Source organism: Delphinus delphis, chromosome 3, assembly GCF_949987515.2.
Source record: "Delphinus delphis chromosome 3, mDelDel1.2, whole genome shotgun sequence".
NCBI classification, from domain to species: domain Eukaryota; kingdom Metazoa; phylum Chordata; class Mammalia; order Artiodactyla; family Delphinidae; genus Delphinus; species Delphinus delphis.
The window spans coordinates 20,894,533-20,917,251 of NC_082685.1; the positions used below are offsets into that span (position 1 = coordinate 20,894,533).

The window sequence follows — 22,719 nt, forward strand, 5'->3', positions numbered from 1 at the left end:
GCAGGCTTAGTTGCCCCATGGCATGTGAGATCTTAGTTTCCTGACCAGGGATCAAACCCACGTCCCCTGCATTGGAAGGCGGATTCTTTACCACTGGACCACCAGGGAAGTCCTGATGACCTTTGTTCTGACAGCTAGCCAGAAACACCAGTGGACTAGCATTCCAAGCAGAGACCCGCAAGTAAAAGGCCCGGAGATTCTCATGAACTTGGGGTGGTGGAAAAACAGAAAGAAGGTCACTGGAGGTGGAGAATCGATGGGGGAGGGGTATGCGAGGAGTTTGGGGAGTGGGCAGGGGTCAGTTCAGGCTTCGTCCCGTGGGCCTGGGTTCAGCCTGGGCTGGTGTGTGAAGTGGCAGGAGGAGAGTGTGGCTGTGTAGGAGGGTGCTGGGCCCTGGAAACTCTGAAACTGGCTCTGGGGCAGCCTGAGGTTTGGGCCAGGCAGCCTTGGAAACTGGTGTGTACTCAAAGGGGATACTTTTCTTCTCTGGTATTTTTTCTTTTCTTTTCTTTTAATTAATTTATTTTTTTGGCTACGCCGTGCAACTTGCAGGATCTTAGTTCCCCAACCAGGGATCGAAACTGGGCCCACAGCAGTGAAAGCACAGAATCCTAACCACAGGACTGCCAGGGAATTACCTCTTTTTTTTTTCAAAAAAATTTCAAATTTCAATTTTTGTAGATAAATAATACACGTATCAGGTACAAAAATCAAAAGAAACAAAGGTCTCCTCCCTCCTTGACCCCAGCCACCTAGTTCCCCTCCCGAGAAGCAGCCATGGTGACCACCTGCCCACCCTTCCCAAGTGATTGCATCCCTACAACTGCAGGTACATGTTTCACAGGGACACGCATGTGCTGCTTCATCTTGAATTTTCCCCTCAGTAGTGTAACGCAGAGCAAATTCCCCATCAGAACACTTAGAGCCCCTTTGTGAAGGCTCTAGAGCTGTCCTGTCAATACACAGCTCCTTAAACTTATATTTAAATTAATTACAATAAAATAATCCCTCAGTCACACAAGCCACATTTCAAGTGCTCAATAGCCATGCATGGCCAGTGGCTACCATATTGGACAGCACAGATAGAGGATATTTCCATCACTGCAGACGGTTCTCCTGAACAGTGCTGCTCTAGAGAATTCCATGTTATCCATCATTTATTTCTAGCCTGTCTGCCTTCAGGGGGTGGCTTGGAAGGGGCCACACCATAGAGGCAGAAGCTCAGCTATGTGAGGTGAAGCCTTCCTCAGCACATGCAGTGGGTCCCCCAGCAATTACAATAATCTCAGTCCCCCAGGATCCAAGGGCTACCCCTTTTACAAGGTTGTAGAGCTGTGCTGTCCAATATGGGTCTGGCCATCTCAGCCTTTTGAGCCAACCCTCCTCTCCTGGGACCTGATTTCCTAGGGGTCTCAGCTGTTAAAGGAAAGGACCTCCCTGACCAGGAGCCTTATCATCGCCCTTACCAGGTCATTCAGTCGTTTGAGAAAACTTTGTGGGCCTGCCCTGCACTGGACCTGACTTAAAGGGGGCGCCCATGAGGCCCCTGCCCTGAGTGAGACAGAGAGAGCCATAAATGGGTCATTCCAGTTGTGCATAGAGGCAGAATGCCTAGGCAGTGCTGTGAGATTAGCGTGGGCTTCCTGGAGGAGGTGATAGCTGAGCCAAGCCCTGAGGGGAACAAGGATGGTCTGGAGGTTCAAAAGCTGCGAGAAGCCCACAGCCATATGCCGCAGGGTCAGCGGGTGCGATCAGTAGGGCCAGGTCAGGCTGGGCCCCAAGTACCAGCACAAGAACATGAGGTTGGCACTAGGGGGCCTGGAAGGGGCTGGTGCTGTGGCATGTGAGCTGCGACTGGGTAGGAGAGGAAGCAGGGAGAGGCAGGGTGAGTTCAGCTGTTGGCAATTTCACGCCATCTCCTTAGCCACTTCTTGCGGACAGGCCCCAGCCTTGGGGCCCAGGTGCCGATGAAGGTCAGATTTCGGTAGCAAGAGAATAAAAGGAGATTTCCTCTGGAGGGGGGCCCTCTCCCCCCAGAGAGAGCTGCAGCTGCCTCACACACATACTCTGGGATTAGGCTAAATCCAACAGCAGGTGGCAGGGTAGGAGGGGGGCTCCCAGTTAGGGTTCCGTAGTGTGGGAAGGGGCGGGCAGTGGCAGCGCACACCTGAGTGTGTCTGTACCTGAGAGTGGGTCTCCTCCATCCCTCCCTTTGTTCAACTCTTTACTTTGCCTCACTTCTGCCTGGTGCTGCCCTGAGTGGGAGTTGGGAGGGCAAGGACAGTAACCGCTAACCTGGATCAAGGGCTACATGAACATGGGCAGGGGAAGGGGGGCAATGCAAGACGACTTGGAAAATGGGGGCAGTTTTCCCTGGGGAGCAGAGAGAGAGAGAGAGAGAGAGAGAGAGAGTAGGTACAAGGGGGTAGTTTTTCATTGAAAACTTTTTGTGCCATTGAAGTTTTTGTTTCAATTATTTAAACCATGAACACGGAATGCCTCTTTAAAAAGTGGTTCTCAGGGCTTCCCTGGTGGCGCAGTGGTTGAGAGTCCGCCTGCCGATGCAGGGGACACGGGTTCGTGCCCTGGTCTGGGAGGATCCCACATGCCGCGGAGCAGCTGGGCCCATGAGCCATGGCCGCTGAGCCTGCGCGTCCGGAGCCTGTGCTCCGCAATGGGAGAGGCCACAACAGTGAGAGGCCCGTGTACCGAAAAAAAAAAAAGCGGTTCTCAAAGTGTGGCCCCAGCCCAGCATCTGCATCCCCTGGGAACTTGCTAGAAATGCAGATTTCCAGGCTTTACCTCAAACCTACCAAATACAAAATTCTGGGGTGGGACCCAGCAATCCAACCCCTACAGGTAATTCTGATACATGCTAAAATCTTAGAACTACTGATTAAAAAACTACCAAAGCGGGCTTCCCTGGTGGTTCAGTGGTTAAGAATCGCCTGTCAATGCAGGGGACACAGGTTCGAGGCCTGGTCCGGGCAGATCCGACATGCTGCGGAGCAACTAAGTCTGTGCACCACTACTGAGCCTGCGTACCACAACTACTGAAGCCCGCGCGCCTAGAGCCCGTGCTCCCAACAAGAGAAGCCACTGCAATGGGAATCCTGGGCACCGCAACAAAGAGTAGCCCCCGCTTGCCACAACTAGAGAAAGCCCGTGCACAGCAACGAAGACCCAACGTGGGCAAAAATAAATAAAGTAAATAAATTTATTTTAAAAACACAAAAACAAAAAAAACTACCAAAACAGTGGTTGCTTCCTGGGGATCACACTTTGTGGGGAGGAGACTCTTGTGGGCATCCTTCTCTATAGCAATGAGAGCCTCTGAATAGGAGGGCTCAGCATGAAGGGGGCGCCCAACTTGGAAGGGGCCCTTGGGAGGCTGACCCCAGAAATGAGGTTTAAGTGAGATCTAAAGGGCACGTGGGGCTTAGCCAGGTGAGGGGGTGAAGAGGAGTGTCCCCCAGAAGGAACAGCCCATGTGAGGCCCCTGAGGTGGCAGGGATGGAGGCCATAGGGCTGGAGCACAAAGTGCTGGACCAAGCAACTCTGTGCTTGGGTGTCACGAATGACCATCCACCAATGTGCATGAATATTCCATCAACAGGTATCCTCTTCTTCATGGAAATCCAGAGCTTCTCCTGGTCCTCAGAATGGCTGGGCCACCAGGGCTCTGGGAATGATCCTCGCAGTGGGATAGGCACCTGGTCCCAAGCACCAACTCTCCCATTTGCCCCCATGTAACCTTGGGCCAGTCACTTCCTCCTGAGCCTCAGTGTCCTCATCTGGGCAATGGGGACAAGAATGCCTTCCTGGGAAGTGCTACCATGAAAAGGGCATGAGATCATGGCAACCCAGGCCTGGGGGCCATTCCCTCCTAATCCCCATGCAACAGCCATTTTTGACTGAACATTTACAACCACTCCTCAAGGCATGTTGTCATTCCTGTGTTTCAGGCTCAGAGAGGGTAACTTCAGTCACAGCAACACACACACACTGTGGCCAGCTTGCCCCTCCCTCCCAGGCGCTGATTCCCTCCCAGCAGCCTCTTGCCCCTTGGCTCTGGCTTCTGACATCTGAGTGGCTGTCTATCTGTTGCTCCCACCAGAGCCTTGAGTGACACAAGCAGCCAGCAAGTGGTAGAGTCCGGAGGTGACCCAGTGCTTTTCGGAAAGGCTCCTGAGGCGGGTGACACTAGCTAGGAAGCTGCTCAGAACCCAGGCAGACCAAGGGGGTCAGGCTCCACATGCTGCCATGATGCCCAGAGCAGGCCTGGGGGAGGGGAGATGGAGCAGCAAAGCTTGCACAGGGGAATTAGTAGCATCTGTCTCATTCTGACATGGGCTGTGAGGAATGTGGAAAGGCCCCAGTAAGCACGTGCCTGCCAGGGATGCTAGCAGGGAGGGGGCACAGGGTGGGCAGCTGAGCCCCTCTTGGACCCCAGGATCTACCAGGCGGCAGCTGCTCCTGTCACTCTGATGAATCTCCCATGTATACAGGACCTGCTGGGAACCTGGGGTTGGGAGATCAACTCATCTCCTTCCTTAGACCCTAACCCTTGTGACCCTGTGCCCATCACATCCTGTTTCTCTACCATTAAATTGGGGATACAAATCTTTATCTGGCGAGGCTGTGGTGAGGGAGAGTGGTGGGTGGCTGAGCCTGGCACAGCAGTGGGCTCACAGTGGGAAAGTGGAAAGTGGGGGTTCTCATTTGTCACCCTCTTGTCCTTACACACTGTTCTAGCCTCCCAACCCTTTTCCTCCCCAGGCAGGCTGTGAGGGATCTGCCTCTCCTGTGATGGGCTAGGCTGGTGAAGAACACAGTCACTGGCCAGTGACCCCAGTGGGGACTGGGGCTCAGTCAGAAAGTTTGGGGGACTCCAGGGAGCCAGAGGGGGTTCTTGAGTGCAGGGGGAGCATAAGCCAAGAGCTGCTTTTGGAAGCTGCCTGTAGAGCCACCCGCAAGGGAATGGGAGGGAAGGGGATGGAGGAGACCTTGGGCGGGGAGGGGGACATTCAGGGCCGCCGCAAAGGCCAAGCACCTGTTTGGTTTTTTTAAATTAATTAATTAATTAATTAATTAAATTATTTTTGGCTGTGTTGGGTCTCCGTTGCAGTGCACGGGCTTCTCATTGCGGTGGCTTCTCTTGTTGCAGAGCATGGGCTTTAGGCACACGGGCTTCAGTAGTTGTGGCGCATGGGCTTAGCTGCTCCGCGGCATGTGGGATCTTCCCGGGCCAGGGCTCAGACCCGTGTCCCCTGCATTGGCAGGCGGATTCTTAACCACTGCATCACCAGGGAAGCCCCAAGCACCTGTTCTTAGCGAAACACTTGGCATGACCCATGTGAACTCTTCAGGGCGTCCTTCCCTAAACATGTGCTCATCCAAGACCTATTTCATCCTAAACCCTAAGCCCTGGGAGGTAGGCAAGGCAGGAGCACCCCATTCATATAGGCAAAGAAAGTGACAATCAAAGAAGTGAGAGCACTGGCCTTGGGACACTGGAAGTGGCAGGCTTTGAACTTCCTGGCTCCAAGTCCAGTGTTCTCTCCATCCATTAGGGAACAGGGCTCTTAAAGGAAAGGAAGTGGTCAGGGATGACTCCCTGGGTTTAGGCCTGGTGCTTCCTCTGAGATGGAGCGTCCTGGAGGAGGTACAGTTTTGGGGGGAAAATGAGTAGTTCAATTTGGGACACGGTGAAGCAAAGAGGGCACAATGGGTGTGTCAGGAGACCTGGAGTAGGAAGAGAAGCATGGCCATGAGCTGCTGCTCAGTCTTCCAGGATGGCCCCAGTCCCAAATCCTTATATCCAGTCCCTTCTGACCCTGTATGTACTTTCAGCCACCACCCGCTGACAGGCCATGGGTGCAATCCAGGCAGCTTCCACAAATGATGTGTCCTGGATGGGCACCCCTGTTCCAGCAGGGCAGGGCAGAAGAGAACACCAGGCACTGGGTCTGGTACCTCTTCCTTGTGATTCAGGGGCCGAAGAGCAGCAGTAACCACTGGGATGGGGCTGGAGAAGGTTCCAGGCTCAGAGCCCTGGGAAGCTGATCCCTCCACCCCCCAGAGGGTGTTTGAGAACAGGGCCATGATGGCCTCCCCAGGCAAGGACCAGGCAGGCAGAGACAGCTGCAGCCCAGCCAGGCGGCAACCAGCTGTTGCCTGGGAGACTGGCCAGGGTGGGGCGGGGCGGGCACAGCCCCCACAAGCCCCCAGCCTGAGCCGCAGAGCGTGGGAGCGGGCAGCAGCCTCGAAGCTGTGTTTCAGGCTTTCACGCTGTGTTAACGGTCAGCTTGGTTAATGCTGAGCAGATGGGGGAGGGGTGCTGCCAGCTCCCTTGGGGACAGTCCCAGGGTACGCACACACATACGCATATGCAGAGGGTACAGGAGTCCTGCCAAGTGGATGGTGCCGTGTGGACTCTGCTGCCCGTTAGCACTCGTTCACACTCTCACATATACAAGATGGTGCTGGTAAGACAGACAGACTAAGACAGAGGTTCACACAGGCTCCTGGGTCCACCCTGACGCAGCTGGAGGTGGATGTAAACCCAGGGCTGGGCATGGAGCTCTCAGTCTGTGTCACCCAGGCAAAACTCCCAGCTCGGGGATCTCTCCACCCTGTTCCCCCTCCACCCGCTGCAGGGAAGACACCAGGCAGGCACACAGTGGTTTATTGCAAAAAAAAATAATTTATAAAAGGCCATTTGCTTCTGTGTTTTGGCAGGCTTCCAGCCTCTCAGCTAGCAAAGGGGCCAGTGCTCCTTCCGCCGAGATGCTGGGATAAGCAGCAGAGGGGAGGCAGGGGAGGCCTGGGGACATGGGGTTCAGAGGCCCAAGACCTTTCTTGGTGTAGGGAAGTGGGGAGATTTAGGACAGCCCTACAGCCAGGACCAACCAAAGCCCTGGAACAAGGACCGAGTGCCCAGGCCCAGGAGGCCAAGCAGAACCTTAACAAGCCATTAGAACACTGGGGCCATGACTCCAAGGCAAGGGCAAGGCCTTGAGACTGGGGTTGAACTCTGGCTTGAGACCCAGAGGCCAGAGCAGGAGTCTCAACTGGGGACCCCAGGACCAAAGACAGACCTCCCCAAAGCAGAACCAGAGATCTGGGACAGTACCTTTAGGTCAGGGCCTGGGGGTGCCAAGGTCAAGCACCACCAGCTTGCAGCTCAGCCAGGAGGCCCAAGGCTGATGGCCGGCCTGCCCATACAACTTTGTGCCGCTCTCATGTCTGCACCCCAGGGAAGGAGAAGGGGCTGGGCCCCAGGGGCAGGGGGTCGTGGCTGAAGACAGAGTCGCTGGAGGAGCAGGTGCTGCTGGCGTCCCCGCCAGCAGGGGAGTAGGGTCCAAAGGTTAGGCGGAGGTCGAGGTACTATGGGGAACAGTGCTGGTCAGCCCTGGTGGTCAGGTGGGACAAGGCCCAGAGGGCAGTGGGCACAGGGGGGTCATGGGACAATAGGGGCACAGTACCTCCTCAGAGACGGCCAGCAGGACTTTGTCCAGTGCCTCTACCAGCTGCTTGAAAGTGGGCCTCTGAGAGGGTGCTGCGTGCCAGCACTCACGCATCAGCCCGTACCTGGGAGAAGTGTGGGGGAGGGTCAGAAGGAGCCTCAGGCCTGGGTGAGCGGGGACCTCATGGCCCTGGGTGGGGGGTGTGAGGAAGGGGTAGGGTTTGATGTGGGGTAAGTGAGGCCATTCAGTGGAAGGGTACCAGGCCAGGACCTCCCTGCTGGGCTGAGGAGGAGGTGGAGACAGTGTTAGTGCTAACCACTCTCTATGGCCAGGCCCTGAGGTCAAGGTCAGGGCAGAGGGTAAGGACTGGAAAGTGGGGGAGAGTGGGGTGAGGCCTCACAGCTCTGGGGGGCAGTGTGGGGGCCGGTCCATCCGATGCCCCTCTCGTAGCAGCGAGAACAGCTCCTCCACTGGGATGCCGGGGTATGGGGAGCCCCCGAGGGTAAAGATCTCCCACAGCAGGATCCCAAATGACCACCTGGAGGCAGAACCCAGGCTCAGCAGGGCACAGCTTCACTCCCTACCCCTGGGACTAGGACGGGGGACCCCACAGCTATGATCCACCATGGGGGTCAGGATTAGGGTTTCTTTTAGAGTCTAGTCCCATTCAGGTCCCAGGGCTGTGCGACCCTGGGCAAGAGCTTTGCCCTTTCTGTGATCGCCTGCAGACACCCCGGGCCCCAGCTTCTAGGACCCACACGTCACTCTGGTGTGTGTAGACTCTGTCAAACAAGGCCTCAGGTGCCATCCACTTGACAGGCAGGCGGCCCTGGAGGGGAGAAGAGGGCACATTGCTGCTAAGTCCCACAGGTCCCGGTGCCCCGCCCCTACTGAGTTCTGCCCTGCCTCCCTTACGTTGCTAGTTTTCTTGTAGTAGTCAATGTGGTGGATGCCGCGGGCCAGCCCAAAGTCAGCGATCTTCATCACATTGTCCTCGGTCACCAGCACGTTGCGGGCAGCCAGATCCCGGTGGATGCACTGGGGGCAGGGCAGGGGTCTTGGGTTTATGAGGACAGAGCAGGAAGCTGGGCACACAGGACCTCACAGTAACCCTCGGGGTAGGGATCATCCACCCGTTTTACAGAAGAGGAAGTCAAGAGTCACAGAGAGGAAACCTAAGCCAACTAACTTCAGGGCCCACACCCTCTCTCCTGCACTGCCTCTTCCTACCTGTGTGGTAGGGAGTATGTGAGGAAGGAATGGGGATATGCAGTTTCAACTGCGTACAGAAGGACTGAGGGACACAGGCTAATGAAAAAGGGGAGGGAGAAGTTGGGGCATTTAATGCAGGGCATGAAAGTGTGGGGATGGGGCAGTTGGAGTGGTCCAGAGTGCTGCCCGCTGCTGGTACCTTCCGCGACTCCAGGTACTGCATGCCCCGGGCCACCTGGTAGGCGCAGGAGACCAGGGCAGGGAAGGAGAGTGGCCCCTCGCTGCTCCGAGGCCCGTCAGGGCTGAGGTCAGGGCCTGGGGGGCGGCGGGCCCGCAGGAACTCCCGCAGGTTTCCCTTGGCGGCACACTCCACAATCACGTACAGGGGCCCTACAGAGGCGAGGGGGGACAGGGAAGCTACTGAGGCTGTGGCTCTGCATCCCAACCGTCCCCGTCCCTAGCCCTGCCCCACCCCACCTTCCTGGGTGCAGACACCCAGCAGGTTGATAATGTTCTTGTGTCGGCCAATCAGCTTCATCACCTCCATCTCAGAGACCAGGTCTGCCAAATCCTTGTCGGAGGCATTGTCTGTAAGGATGACAGCCAGGGTGACTACATAAGCGAGACTTTGGGTTGGGGACAGGACACGGAGCCCTGGACTCATGAGTCAGGAAGGTCTGGGCCTGAATTCCTGCTAGGCTGTGTGGCCTTGAAACAATCTCTTAACCTCTCTGAACCTCAGGATTATCTTGTATGAAACGGGACAATGGATCGTGCCCTACTCTCATAGCAGTTGCAAGGATGCAACAAGATCAAGGATCTAAAAGTGGTAGGCCTGGGCTTCCCTGGTGGCGCAGTGGTTGGGAATCTGCCTGCCAACGCAGGGGACACAGGTTTGAGCTCTGGTCTGGGAAGATCCCACATGCCGCGAAGCAACTAAGCCCGTGAGCCACAACTACTGAGCCTGCGCGTCTGGAGCCTGTGCTCCGCAACGGGAGAGGCCGCGACAGTGAGAGGCCCATGCACTGCGATGAACAGTGGCCCCCTCTTGCTGCAACTGGAGAGAGGCCTCGCACAGAAACGAAGACCCAACACAGCCAAAAATAAATAAATAAATTAATTAATTAAAAAAAAAAAAGTGGTAGGCCTGCCAGTGAGTGGGACCAGGAAACAGGAGAGAGAGGGAAGAGCTCTGAACAGGAAGGAAGCTCTGTCTGGAGGGCTTGGTGTTACTCCCTGAATGGGGTGAGAATTCCTGGGGGCGGGAAGTGGGCTGGAGACCTGAGGTCTGTCTGACCAAGGCCTGGCGTCCATCTGGCCTGGGAATTCAGGGAGCTGCCAGTGGGGTGCAGACGGGGAGGCCAGGAAGACACTGCTCCAGCTTCTTTTGAGAAGGCTAAGGACCAGGGGCTGAGCCCCTGGGGCTGACCTGTGGCCCTGGGCCAATGACATACCCTCCCCACCAGACCTCACAATGCACATTTCTCAATCCCTGCCTCCCAGAAAGTGCCAGGTGGCCCCAGCTGTGCAGAGAGGAGGGGCCGGGGGGAGCAGAACAGCGGTTTGGGCTGCTCTTGAAGAGGGGGCTGGGGAACAGCAGCAAGAGGCCCCGATGGTGGGTCCCAGGTATGCTCTGAGCCCCTTGGGATTGCTGCCTGGGCTGTTCTCTGAGACAGTGGTGAACACAGGGCAAAAGGGCCCGGGGGAGGCTGAGGGTGCAATTTGTGGGGGAATCGTGGGGGAATGAGGTGGAGGCCTTCAAGGCTGACAAGGTTATTTGAGGCCAAGGCTGACACGGGGTATCAAACCCATCACCCTAAACCCTTGTAGTCATCATCATCCCAGTGGTTAAGACTTTAGGCACCAGGCACTTCCCACAAAGCTTGGGCTGGGAGGCAGGGACTATTATTTACTCCACGTGACACGTAAGGAAACTGAAGCTCAGAAATGACTTGCCAGGGTCAGTAGCAGAGTTGGGCCCCAGGCCCTCGGGTGGGATTGGGTGGCCTCTCTTGGCCCTCAGTGCGCACCCGCTAGCACTGAGAGCCCCGTCTGTTACTCCCAAGGCCACTGGATCTCCCCCAGGCTGCCACACTCACCCTTAAGCATCTTGACGGCCACAGTGCTGGCTTGGTCAGGCCGGATGGGGTCCATACCAAAGGCCTCTGCACACACCACCTGCCCGAAGCAGCCCTCGCCCAGGGGCTTTCCCAGGACCAGTCTGGAGATGAGAGAGATGAGGTCTCAGCCGTCAGGGCATCATTCCTGCCCAGAGTCTGATCCCCACCGTCACTCAGCACCGCATACCTGTCCCGGGGGAACTCCCACAGTGGGTCGAGAGGTAGGTCTAGATTCACGAGGCCCGCAAGCAAGGGGGGGCCGCTGGAGGAGAGACGGACACCCCGCACCAGGGACGAGCTTGACTTGGCTGAGGAGCCTGACTCCAGGGAGAACTGCAAAGTGAGAGACTTGGTCTGTCTGCTGAAGCCCAGCTGAGGCAGGAAAGCAGGCCCAGAGCCTCACGACGGGGACACAGAGGTGGGGGACAGCATGGGTGGTACCTGTCGGGCCAGAGGGAAGCGGGACAATTTCTGCACAGTGGCAGGCTGCCGGGGGTGCCGGCCGAGGAGCACCTGCCTGCGATACAGCCCGGCCAGAAGCAGGAGCACCATCAAAGCCAGAGAGCCTGATGTGTACAGGATGATGTCCGTGTACCTGGCCTCAGGCGCTGTTGCCGACCACATGAGATCCTCCTCTGCCCACAGGGAGACATACAGACAGACAGAAACTGACCAGTCAGTGATCAGATGGCTGGCCCCATTCCCTCTAACTGAGGCCCTCATAGCTCCCAACATACATAGGGACACACACCAAGGAAACTGCATTTACACCCCATCCCTCATACCAACACCCCAGAGAGTCACACGGACAGTCACATGTGGACACGCATAGAGGGACTGCTACAAGCAGAATCAAACACACAAATCCACACACCACATCCCAAATCCAGACCCCACAGGCCAAGGAAGACTATCTACCCAACAGGTCACAGCCCACTGTGGAACCACAGCAGAATCCCGCAGCCTCTCCTGGCCCCCTCAGGAGCTCACCTGTCAGTACCGTGAGCCAGGCTGACTGGTAGGAAAGGCCGATGGAATTGCCCGCCAGGCAGGTGTACTCGCCTGCATCCTCAGCAGACACATTCCGAAGGTATAGGACCTCCACCTCCGAGCTATTGATGTCTGCTGTCTGGGGAAGGGGGACACATTCAGGGGTCACAGAAGGGCCTGGGGCCACACTGCGGCCAGGAAGGGAGCTGGGGACCACTCCCTACCACCCGTGGGAGAATGGTAGAGTCAGGTGCTGGCAGGGACTGGACCTTTAAGACTTGCACATAGGGGAAGCCATCGGCACCGAAGCTGCTGCCGTTGATGACAATGTGCTTCAGCCACTGGATGTGGGGCTGGGCGTCGCTGTACACCTTGCAGAGCAGCTCCACGTCGCTGCCCACTACAGCTGTGGTGTTGGCTGGGAGCCCCGCCTGCAGGATGGGCCGGTGCGGGGACCGCTCTGGGGCGGGGCCGGGCCGTCAGCCCTGACCAGGCACCCACAGAAGCACCCTGGTCACCTGCCTCCAGCCTCCCCCCCAGCTCAAGGGAGGGACCTTCCTGATACTCAGCTCAGACCTCGTTCATCCCCTTCTTACACTGTTTAAACCTTCCATGGCTCCCCATTGCCTTTGGGGTCAAGGACAACTTCTCAGCCTAGCACTCAAAAACCCTCCAGGCCTGGCTCTCTGCTTAAATGCCACACTCTAGGCATACACGTCCCCACAAATGCATTGTGTTCTTTATGCCTAGGGCCTTTACTCAGCCTGTGCCCTCTGCCTGGATGTCTTTCCCATGTTTCTCCTCAGCCCAACCCTGCTCCTCCAAGCCCACATTATCCCCTGTGCTTCTCTTGGACCCACCTGGATAATTTGAGTAGCTTGAGTGAGTCATCTAAAAGTCCATCTTGCCTGCCAGACTGGGTCCCACCTGAGGGCAGGGTCAGGGCTCCCACCCTGACACCGCCTTGCCCGCCCGCCCGCCCGCCCGCTCACCCAGCACGTCCAGCAGATAGCTGTAGCGGATGCTGCCCAAAGAGTTCTCCACAAGGCAGGTGTATGTGCCACGGTCCGAGGGCACCACGCTTTCCATCACCAGGCTCCAGTGCTGGTGGCGCAGCTGGGAGCAGGAGAAGTGTCCATGAGGGGCCACCGAACCATGCCCATCCAGGGGACCAGAACATGAGGAGGCTATATTCTGCCCGCGGGGGTCTTCTCAAGCTCTCTAGGCCCTGGGGAGGCCACGCCAAGGCTAGGGACCTTGGAACAAAGGAGAAGGCCCCAAGAAGTATCTGAGCCGTGAGTTCGAGTCCTTGAGTTTTAGCTCTACTTCTTCTGAGCTGTGCCCCCTTGAACCAGTTTTTGCCCTCTCTGAGTCTCAGCTTCCTCTGAGACTACAGCCTGGAACTGACCCTGTAGGGTCTTATGAGAATGAACTGCTAAAACATATTAATACCTGCTGGTCAGTGATCCTTCCCACTTTACACATGGAGTTGCTAAGGTCGAGAGGTTAAGTCACTTGCCAGAGAGTGGCAGAGTGGGAACTTGAACCAGAGCTGTCCAAGTCCACAGTCTAGTGCTCCTTCTGGGGCCCTGCAGCTGCCTTTCTCAGTAGAGAAAGAACTGTGGGTTTGACTTGAGGGGACCGGTGGGGGAACCCGGAGACTCACCCGAATGCCTCCAATGCGATGCTCCCCATGGAAGTCCTGTCCATCCTTGAGCCAGCGGATGGTGGGCATGGGGTTGCCTGCAGCTGGACAGCGGAACTTGATGGTGTTCCCGGCAGGCACTGCATGCAGTTTCTTCTCCATGCGCTGGGGGTGTGTCCAGTAGGGTGCTGGCGGGGAGGGGAAGGGAGAACTCAGTGCCCTCAGGAGGACCACCTGTTTACACACAGATCTCTTCTCAGTGACCAGCTGGAAGACAGGGGAATGAGTCCTTGAGGAGTCACACTGACCTTGCTGGGGGTAAATGTGCTCATTCGAGGGGCCTCTGTGGGTCTTGGGGTCCTCATCACCATTGCTGGATGTCATAGAGTCTATGTCAGGGACAGAGGGAGGCATTTGAGGCCCAGGACAGAGTTTCTCTCCCCAGGGACCCCTTAGCCACTGCCAGACCCCCTTACCATCCACAACCAAGGTGACATTGTGCAAGACAAGCATGGAGCCTCGTGTCAGGCAGAGGTATCGGCCAGCGTCTTCGGGTAGGAAGCTGGCGATCTCCAAGCGGCCTCTCCAGCCTCGTACCCGGCCAGCAGGTGCCAGGCGACTGCCCTCCTTGTACCAGTGGCCACTGCGCTCAGCCCACCCACAGCATAACCGCACAGGCTGCCCAAGCGCCACAGTCAGCTCCTGCTCTTGCTGCTCTGGGCTGGGGGCCAGGCAGGGCTCTGTGGGCCGAGGGCAGAGGTCAGTGAGCTGAGTCAGCCCCCTGCATACAGAGAACATGCTGCACACTCATGGCAGGAGCAACCCCTCGACACATGCTGGACACTGTTGCTCTTGCACATACACACAACCACATGCACAACCACAGACGGTATGTGCAGGGCAAATGCCATGCCTCTGGTGCATATCACACACATGGTGCATGGCACACATGCTGGACAGGACATGCCACTGTCCCAAGAAACACATACACACACAGGCACATGCTACAGGTGCCACATGTAGGGCACACGCCTACACCTCTGGGGCATATCACACTCACAGTGCATACACCACACATGCTGGCTGGGCCTCCCAAGCCACACACCCAGTGCACAGAACACACACACACACACACACACACACACACACACACACACACACAGCCAAGGGGCTCACCACCAGCTCTGCGGCCCACCTCAGGGCCCTGCACCCTGCAAGTCCAGTCTCTCTTGTGGACACAGAGATAGGTGGATGCTTGCTGGGAGCCAGACACTGAGTCTCAGTGGTTGGTCCTGCCCTGCTGCCACTTCCTCAGAGCCTGGGCCAGGATCCTCTCCAGCCTTGCTCAGCCAGCAGCCCCCTCCTGATGCCCACTCTTCCCAACCCCTGCCACCCTCTCCCATCTTAGAGGCCATACCCAGCTCTGCTTCCTCAGAGGCCTCAAGGGACAAAGCTGGAGCCCCAGGTGCCCCCAGCAGGATCCCCAACAGGGCCAACAGCAGCCGCATCTCCTTCTTGCTGCTCGCAGGGACCCAGGCTGGGCCTCCCACTGACTGCCTTCCTGAAACAGAAAGGGCGAAGAACTCCTGCTAGACGTGCACCTTTGTTGGCGCTACGCCGCTATCTTGCAGATGAGGAAACTGAGACAAGAAATGCTGACTTGTTCAAGCCCCTGCTAGGCAGCGTCAGGGCAGAGACTAGAACCAGCTCTGCTGTTGTCAGAGCCCAAGGCCTCCCCACAGTAGGTTGTGTGGTGCGGAGCTGGGGCTGGGCTTCCTGCTCTCCTTGGGTCCTGCTGAGACTCCGGCACAAGTTCACAAAAAGGGAAGGCTTGGGATTCTTTCCTTGGAAGGAAGCAGAGAATGGAGACACGTATTCTGCTCTCTCTCAGCACACATAATTTATTTTTTGCTGAATAAATGAATTTATTACTGAAAAAAATCTGAAATATAATACAAGGCCAAACTTCAGCATCTGGATGTTATCTGATCTGACCCCCACTCCTTACAGCATTGCTGACATTTCCATGACCAGCTTTGGATACCTGCAGTGGCAGGGTGCTCACTACTAACAAGGCAGTACATTCTACGGCAAGCAAAAGCTCTTCCTCATTCTGAACCAGAATTGCATTCTGGGGTTACCTCTGTTTTTTTGTGTCCCCACAGCTCCGTCAGAGGCACACAAGCTCTTGTAAAGAATGTAGACTCCAGTGTCTGACAGAGTCAACTTCAAATCCTGACTCTTACCAACTTGCAAGTCCCTGTCCTTCTCTGGGCTGCTGTCCTCACAGGACTGCTTTGAGGAGAAAAGAGAATGTATGTAGGGCTGGGCACACAGAATGTTTTCTTCCCCTTCCCCGTCCCCATGACTGTCACCCTTGTTCAGCTCTCGGCCAGTCACCTCCGCTGCGGGTGCTGTTCCTGTCAGGTGTGATGTACACTCCCACCCCATCTAGTTACCCTCCTCCAAATGCCACCAACGATGTCTCCATCCTCTGAAAGGAACACTCAAAACTGAGCCTCAGCTGGCAGGGGAAGAGGGTGACTAGTGTAGTCCCAGGGGCTTACTGGCTGTCACCTGGGGCTGGGTAACAGTCAGGTGGCACTGGTGTCTCTGGATCCACCTTGCCCGGGAATTCCACTGCACACTCTCTCCTCAGCCACTGCCCCCCTGTCCAGCTCTGGTTCTGAGGCAGGGGACACTTAGCCTGTCCTGGCCAAAGCCATTATCTCCCCCTTTGAACTGCTTCTTCCCTGGGTTGCCCCTACAGCTGGAGCACAACCTGTCCAATCCCCCTCTAGTCCATCTCACCTTCCCTGCCTGAACCCAGAGCACGCTATGGTCATCTCTAGCTTGGGCCTTTGCAAACGTCTCCCTGGGTTCTCCAGCAGTGTTTTAAAAATTACAAGTCTGCCATGTTCCGCCCCCCACCCCCCAACACCCACCAGCTTACAAGCCCTTAATGGCTGCCTGTGTGCAGCAGGATCCAGTCCACACTGTTTATCCAGCATCCAAGGCCTCCCTCCCTGCCTTTGTCAATCTCATTGGCTGCACAGTCAGCTTCTTCAGCACTGGGAAGTCATTGGCTTTCCAAACCGGGCATGTCTTCTCTCTTGCCCATACCTCTCTGTCCCCACTTCTCCAGCCGGTTCAGATGCCACTGTCTCTGTGCCCACCCCCGGTTTCCATTGCCCCGTCTCTGTGAAATCCCCTCACTCTGCTCTGCTCTGCAGGGAGGGCAGTTCTCTGGGTTGGGAGTGGAGTGAGAGGCCCAGGGATTTTATTCCCACCCCCAGGCTACCCTGACCTCAGAACCTTAGTCGGGTCACCTGCCCGCAGCTGACCGACTGACTGCCCTGCACGTGGGGTCGAAGGGCCTGACTCTGGCATCAAGGAGTCCTGTGTTCTCCAGCCTCTCGCACTCAAGCGCTTGGGGAGCCTGGGCAAATGACTGCACCTCTCGGAGCCTCAACTTGCTCATCTCTATTCGGGGCGCGCACACGGTCCAGCAGCAGAGGGACCAGCGCGCTGTTCCTCCTCTACCCCTACCCGGCCACCTTGAGGGGAAGTGCCTGTCAGCGGGTCCTGAAGGGAGCTGCAGGGACAGCTGGCCCGCCCCCGCCCCGGTGGGCAATGAGTAACCAGCTCCGCGGCCAGGGTGCTCTTTGGACGGAGCGGGACAAAAGGCCCTTGTGTGCGCTGCGGGTTACTGATTTACCGTCCCCTTCACCCCCTCGCCGAGCGGACGCCCAGGTTCCCAGTGCTGGGAGGGGTCAGCTCCCGGAGCCCCGCCGCCGCTCGCCTCCTGGCGGCTGGGAGCGCGGCCTGGGCCTGCACAGGGTCCCAGCTCACCTCGAACCTCTAGATGGCCCCGCTCCCGGCACAAGGTTCCGACTCACCTGGGTCCTCCGTGGCCCCGGTCCCAGCTCCCGCCAGCCCCTACCCCCGCGCCCAGGGAGACCGAAGACTCCGCTCTGGAGCTGCTCAGCCCCCGGCCAGAGAGCCAGGAAAGCACCCGCGACAGCGGCGTGCAACGCCCCGCCCACCTCGGGTTTCACCTACTTCGGGCCCCGCCCCTCCTGGACCAGCTCTATCCTGACAGCTGCTTGGCCTGCAAAGGCCCAGCGCCCCGCCCATCTCTGGTCCCGCCTGGCCTAGACCAGCTCCTGACAGCGGGTGGCACAGCGTCTCGCTCACCTGGAGGCCACTCCTCAAACCCAAATGAGCCGAGCACCCTAGGAGGCCAGCCCAATCCCGGCTGGGCACACCCCTTCAGACTCCGCCTCTTTTGCCCCACCCAGGCCTGGCTTCCAAGTTCTAGTCCATCGCTCCATCCCCTGCTTTTCACCTCCCAGGGAACAAGACCCAGCAGTCCAGAGCTGCCACCTCCACAGACCTTGGCTTAACCTGGCTCCTCTGTCTTCTGCGCAATCGTCATACAGACCACCCCCTCTGCCCCCACCCCCATCCGTTCTCCTCACAACCTTCAGAGTGATATTTAAAATACAAATCTGGCTGTACCGACCACAACCATCTCTTTAAAACTTCCCAATAGTTTCCTATAGAGATTCTTAGCATGACCTGGCCCCGCCCACGCCTCCAGATGAAGCCTTCATTCACTTCTTCCTTGCTCCCACCCTACCTCTGGGCCTTGCACATGTGGTTCCACTTCCTGGGATGAGCTTTCCGCTCTAGGTCTGGATAGTTCCACCTCATTCTTAGGTCTCAGCTCATCCCCAGAGAAGCCCTCTTAACTTGCCAGTTCCTCTTACACGTCTTCTCTCCTGTGAGCATGGGGAAAGAAGCAGAGAGTGAAGTGATTCAGATCACTAATTGCAGGACTCAAATCTCAGCACCATCACACGTGGCCTTGTCAAGTTACTCCATCCCCGTGTCTTCGTTTTCTCATCAGTAAAACAGGTATAATGATAGTATCATCCTCAAGAAGTGGTTGCAAAAAGTAGACATGTTTCCCTCACACACTGTTGGTGAGACTGTAAATTGGTGCAGCCACTGTGGAAAACAGTATGGAGGTTTCTCAAAAAACTAAAAATAGAACTACCATATGACCCAGCAATTCTACTCCTGGGTGTATATGGAAAAAAATGAAAATACTAATTTGAAAAGGTACATGCACCCCAATGTTCATAGCAGCATTATTTACAATTGCCAAGATATGGAAGCAACCTAAGCATCGTCCATCAACAGATGAATGGATAAAAAAGATGTGGCATATATATATATATTCGATTGTATAGCAACTATACCTCAATAAAAAGAAAAAATAAAGTAGATATGTTCTTATGTGTAAGCCTTTAGAACACTACCTGACATACAGCACTTGCTTTGTAATGTTAGCTGTGATTATTTAGGACTTGTTAATTCCTCATCACATGTTCCAAAATTGTAACTAAACAGTTAATTCTGTAAATAGAAGGCAGGAACTGCCTGCAGGCCATACCATTATATCTCAAGTGCCTGGTACACAATAGGTGCACCCGGAATAGCTCTACCACGCTCCTCTAGGCTCAGGTCTGTCTCACCTGCACCCACAGCTCTGCTGAGCATGTCCTAGGTTAGCCGACCCTTGACCTCTACCCAACCCTCACATTAAGTCCAAGCCCCGTGCTCCTCTGAAGGCTTCTGGAGGAGAAAGGAAACCCTTCAACTGGGGTCTCTTGCACGCCTCCTGGTCAGTGCTCTGGCTGGTGGAGACACTGCCCTAGGGGAAGCAGCTTCCTTTTCCTTTGTTATGCGGAGAAGTCTAGCCCTCTCTGCCCTTACTCTCAATAAGATAGAGGCTTTTCCTTTGCATAACTAAAAGGCCCATTAAAGTTATATTTTCCCTTTTCCTTCTCAAACAAAAGAATGGTCTCCTCCCAAAGATAAATCAGAAAATAGTTGGTTATCTTTCTATTTTTTATTTTATTTATTTATTTATTTATTTTATTTATTTATTTTTTTGCGGTACCCGGGCCTTTCACTGTTGTGGCCTCTCCTGTTGCGGAGCATAGACTCTGGACGCGCAGGCTCAGAGGCCATGGCTCACGGGCCCAGCCGCTCCGCGGCATGTGGGATCTTCCCGGACTAGGGCATGAACCCATGTCCCCTGCATCGGTAGGCAGACTCTCAACCACTGCGCCACCAGGGAAGCCCAATTTTTTATTTTATTTTATTTATTTTTACTTTATATTGGAACATAGTTAATTAACAAAGTTGTGTTAGTTTCAAGTGTACAGCAAAGTGACTCAGTTATACATATACATGTATCGATTCTTTTTCAAATTTTTTTCCCATTTAGATTATTACAGAATACTGAGCAGAGTTCCAAGAAAATAGTTTGTTATCTTTTAAAAACGTCCTGATTCCCCTCCTTCCTTACTGGAGCACCCTGGAAAGATGAGGCTCCTGGCACTGGGTATGCCCAGCAAGTGGGAGCCTCCTGCCCAGAGAGGGCCTCACCAGACCTCCTGGACTCCTGGAGAGACTCAGCTCCCCACCGCTGGTCCTCTGCTGGCTCCTCAGTGAATGTGGTTATTGGTGGGGTGGGGTGAGCTGCCACATAGCTTTCATTCAGCTTCCAGGCACTTCCCAGGTTTACCTGAGCCAAAAACAAAATAAGGCTTCCATAGTCCAAGTTGTGCAATCTCTGTCCCCTGAGATGCCCAAGTCCTTCAGACTGACAATCCTGCCCCTACCCCCCACATCTGCACACATTTGTCCAGCCCCCCTCCCAAACACACAACCTCTCACTCTGACCCTCTGCAGGGTCTGACCATCTCTCACAAGGTCGTTCATTCATTCATTCACTCATTTACCAAACGTTTATTGAAGGTTCATTATACGGCATACACTGTTCTAAGTCTCCGGGATAAAGGGGCTGACATTGTAATGGGGAAAGATAGATAAGTAAACAGAGAACAGAAGGAGACATGCGGAGGGGGTCTGGGAGAAACATCCAAACCTGTCTTGCCTTCATGGTCTCACTCTCTTGCAAACAATCTATCACCAGTTACATTTGCAATCTCTCTCAAAGACTTTCAAGCACACACACACACACACACACACACACACACACACACCACACTCCTAACAGAGGCCCAGCAGCCTGCCATCCTGTGATCCTGTCCTGTGATCCTGTCTTTAACTGTCTCTGCCTCAGTTTCTTTATCCAGAAAATTGGGCTCACCCCTACTTCCTCTTTTTTTAAATTAATTAATTTATTTTTGGCTGTGTTGGGTCTTTGTTGCTGTGCACAGGCTTTCTCTAGTTGTGACAAGTGGGGGCTACTCTTTGTTGCAGTGTACGGGCTTCTCATTGTGGTGGCTTCACTTCTTGTGGAACACAGGCTCTAGGTGCACAGGCTTCAGTAGTTGTGCCTTGTGGGCTCTAGAGCGCAGGCTCAATAGTTGTGGCACACGGGTTTACTCGCTCTGCAGCATGTGGGATCTTCCCGGACCAAGGCTCGAACCGTGTCCCCTGCATTGGCAGGTGGATTCCTAACCACTGCGCCACCAGGGAAGTCCCCCTACTTCTTTTTCCTCAGGGGTTTTGGAGGAAATGAATGAATTAAGAGAATGGGTTTCACCAGAACAGGAAGTAAGGAAGAAGTCCTCACCTTGGCTGAGTTCCCACTGTATGCCAGGAAACAGGCTAGGCTAGGTGTTATCCATTCATTGTATCTTTGATCCTTCCCTCAAGCCAAATGGGGGTAGGAATCCTTAGCTCCCTTTTGCTGGTGAGAAAACAGAAGCTCAGGCAGATGGAATGACTTGCCCTAAGTCACATAGCAAGTGAACAATGGAAGTGAGACTTGAACCCTACTCTTTTGGGAACAAAAAGGGGAGGGAGAGCTCAGGGTGACTCTCCGCAGAGCTGGGCTGGTTGGTGCTAACACATCAGACTACTTTCTGCCCCCATCCTTAACTGTGGCCCAGAAAGGTGGAGATTCACCTGAAGGTGAGTGTGTTTGTGGGTGATAGGTCTGGGTGATGCTCCCTCTGCCCATTTGGCCAAGTATTGATGGGGCACTTATGAAGTACCAGGCACAAGGCAGGGGTTGGCAGGCTCTGGAATCTTGGATTGCAAGGCTGGGCCAGGAGGGACTCCTGAGGCCAGGCCCTACCCCCCACCTGCCTGGGAGCAGAGTCGTGGGGAGGGGGTAGACACTGCCTGGTGCCGACCTTGTTGTTCTTGGATGGCAGCCGGGCCCAGTGAACACTGGGGCTCTTGTGCAGAAGGGCTGCCCTGAGCCCCTGACCAGGCCCCACTCCAGCACAGGCCTGGCCCCAGCCTCTGACCCAGTCCTGCGCTTTCTGCTTCTTTCCTTCATTTCTTTCTTTTAAAACAATTTTTATTTTGAGGACATTTTAAAACATAGAAAAAGCACACAGGGTAATAGCATACAGTTGCTACTCAGAATTGACAGTTATTATTACTTTGCCATTTTTTCCAACCCTTTTCTCTTCTGGTTTCTCCCACAGGCTCTGGGGAGGTCTGGCGTGGCTTGCAAAATGGAGGTGACACTGAGAGAAACTGAGTGGTGAAAGGCTGGGTGTTAGAGCCAGACAGATGAGGGTTTGAATGCTGAAACCTTTGTGACCTTGGATAAGTCACTTAACATTAAGCCTCAGTTTCATTTTCCGTAAAATGGGAGTAACAGCTCTTCTGTGAGGACTCAGTGTGATAACGATGTGTCTAAACTGTCATGCACACAGCCCGTATTCAGGAAAGAGTAGCCAATACTAATACTAGCAACTATGGGCCTAGATAGGACCCGCTCCAAGGTATGGGAAATACACTCCTGTGACCAAAAGGGAGGGACTGTGACTCTCCTCCAGCCCTCATATCTCCTCATTCCCCACCCAGTGGGAGAATCTACATCCAATTTCTACTCTGGCAACAGCAAAGCCAGGAATTGCAGGCTGCCCAGGCCCTTGGTGGTGGAAGCAGGGAGCCTGCCCTTGATGTTGGCAGTCTGGGAGTGCTCTCAGGAAGGCCCCCTTGGACCAAGTGCGATGGAGGGGAATGCGCTACGAGGGATCTGAGGCTCTCTCTGGGCTAGTCCTGCTACTTCCCCGAATCTCAGCAGCACCCCTGGTCCCTCATTCCTGGTCTCAGATACTGTGAGCCTGTGTCCTGGCTTATTAGGACACAGAATGTCTGGGAGTTTTCATGGTTTGCCAGACTCAGGTCTTTATAGACTTGGGTGTACACCCTCTAGGTCTTGGAATGAACATTTGTTTGGAGAAAAGAGGAGGCCAGGATAGCTGGAAAGTGGCAG

General features: G+C 55.2%; 1 protein-coding gene across 7 annotated transcripts; it reads right to left on the bottom strand.

The window, feature by feature from the left end:
- Positions 1–6,690: 6,690 nt before the first annotated feature.
- Positions 6,691–17,431, bottom strand: FGFR4 (fibroblast growth factor receptor 4). 7 transcript variants are annotated; one of them, XM_060008314.1, is made up of 19 exons: positions 17,336–17,380; positions 15,578–15,728; positions 14,854–14,997; positions 13,913–14,176; positions 13,745–13,825; positions 13,458–13,624; positions 12,784–12,907; positions 12,061–12,251; positions 11,792–11,930; positions 11,243–11,436; positions 10,989–11,134; positions 10,781–10,902; positions 9,159–9,269; positions 8,881–9,071; positions 8,385–8,507; positions 8,228–8,298; positions 7,870–8,007; positions 7,488–7,593; positions 6,691–7,389 (listed from the first exon to the last, which is right to left on the bottom strand). In XM_060008314.1, the coding sequence occupies exons 3-19, from the start codon at positions 14,942–14,944 to the stop codon at positions 7,243–7,245; spliced, it is 2,406 nt and encodes an 801-aa protein (XP_059864297.1). In that variant the 5' UTR covers positions 14,945–14,997; positions 15,578–15,728; positions 17,336–17,380; the 3' UTR covers positions 6,691–7,242. The 7 variants fall into 7 exon arrangements, with proteins under 7 accessions (XP_059864297.1, XP_059864298.1, XP_059864295.1 ...); XM_060008315.1 differs by having other exon boundaries at positions 15,578–15,731; positions 17,336–17,364; XM_060008312.1 differs by having other exon boundaries at positions 15,683–15,731; positions 17,336–17,362.
- Positions 17,432–22,719: the final 5,288 nt, after the last annotated feature.

Bases quoted from the DNA above. Each gene is read 5' to 3' on its own strand.
- FGFR4 (XM_060008309.1), bottom strand. From the start codon at position 15,887: ATGGGGTGGGAGTGTACATCACACCTGACAGGAACAGCACCCGCAGCG. The intron at 12,908-13,457 runs GTGAGTCTCCGG...TCCTGCTCCCAG, and splicing joins ATCGCATTGGAGGCATTCGG to CTGCGCCACCAGCACTGGAG. The intron at 8,299-8,384 runs GTAAGGGAGGCA...TCTCCCCTCCAG, and splicing joins ACTACAAGAAAACTAGCAAC to GGCCGCCTGCCTGTCAAGTG.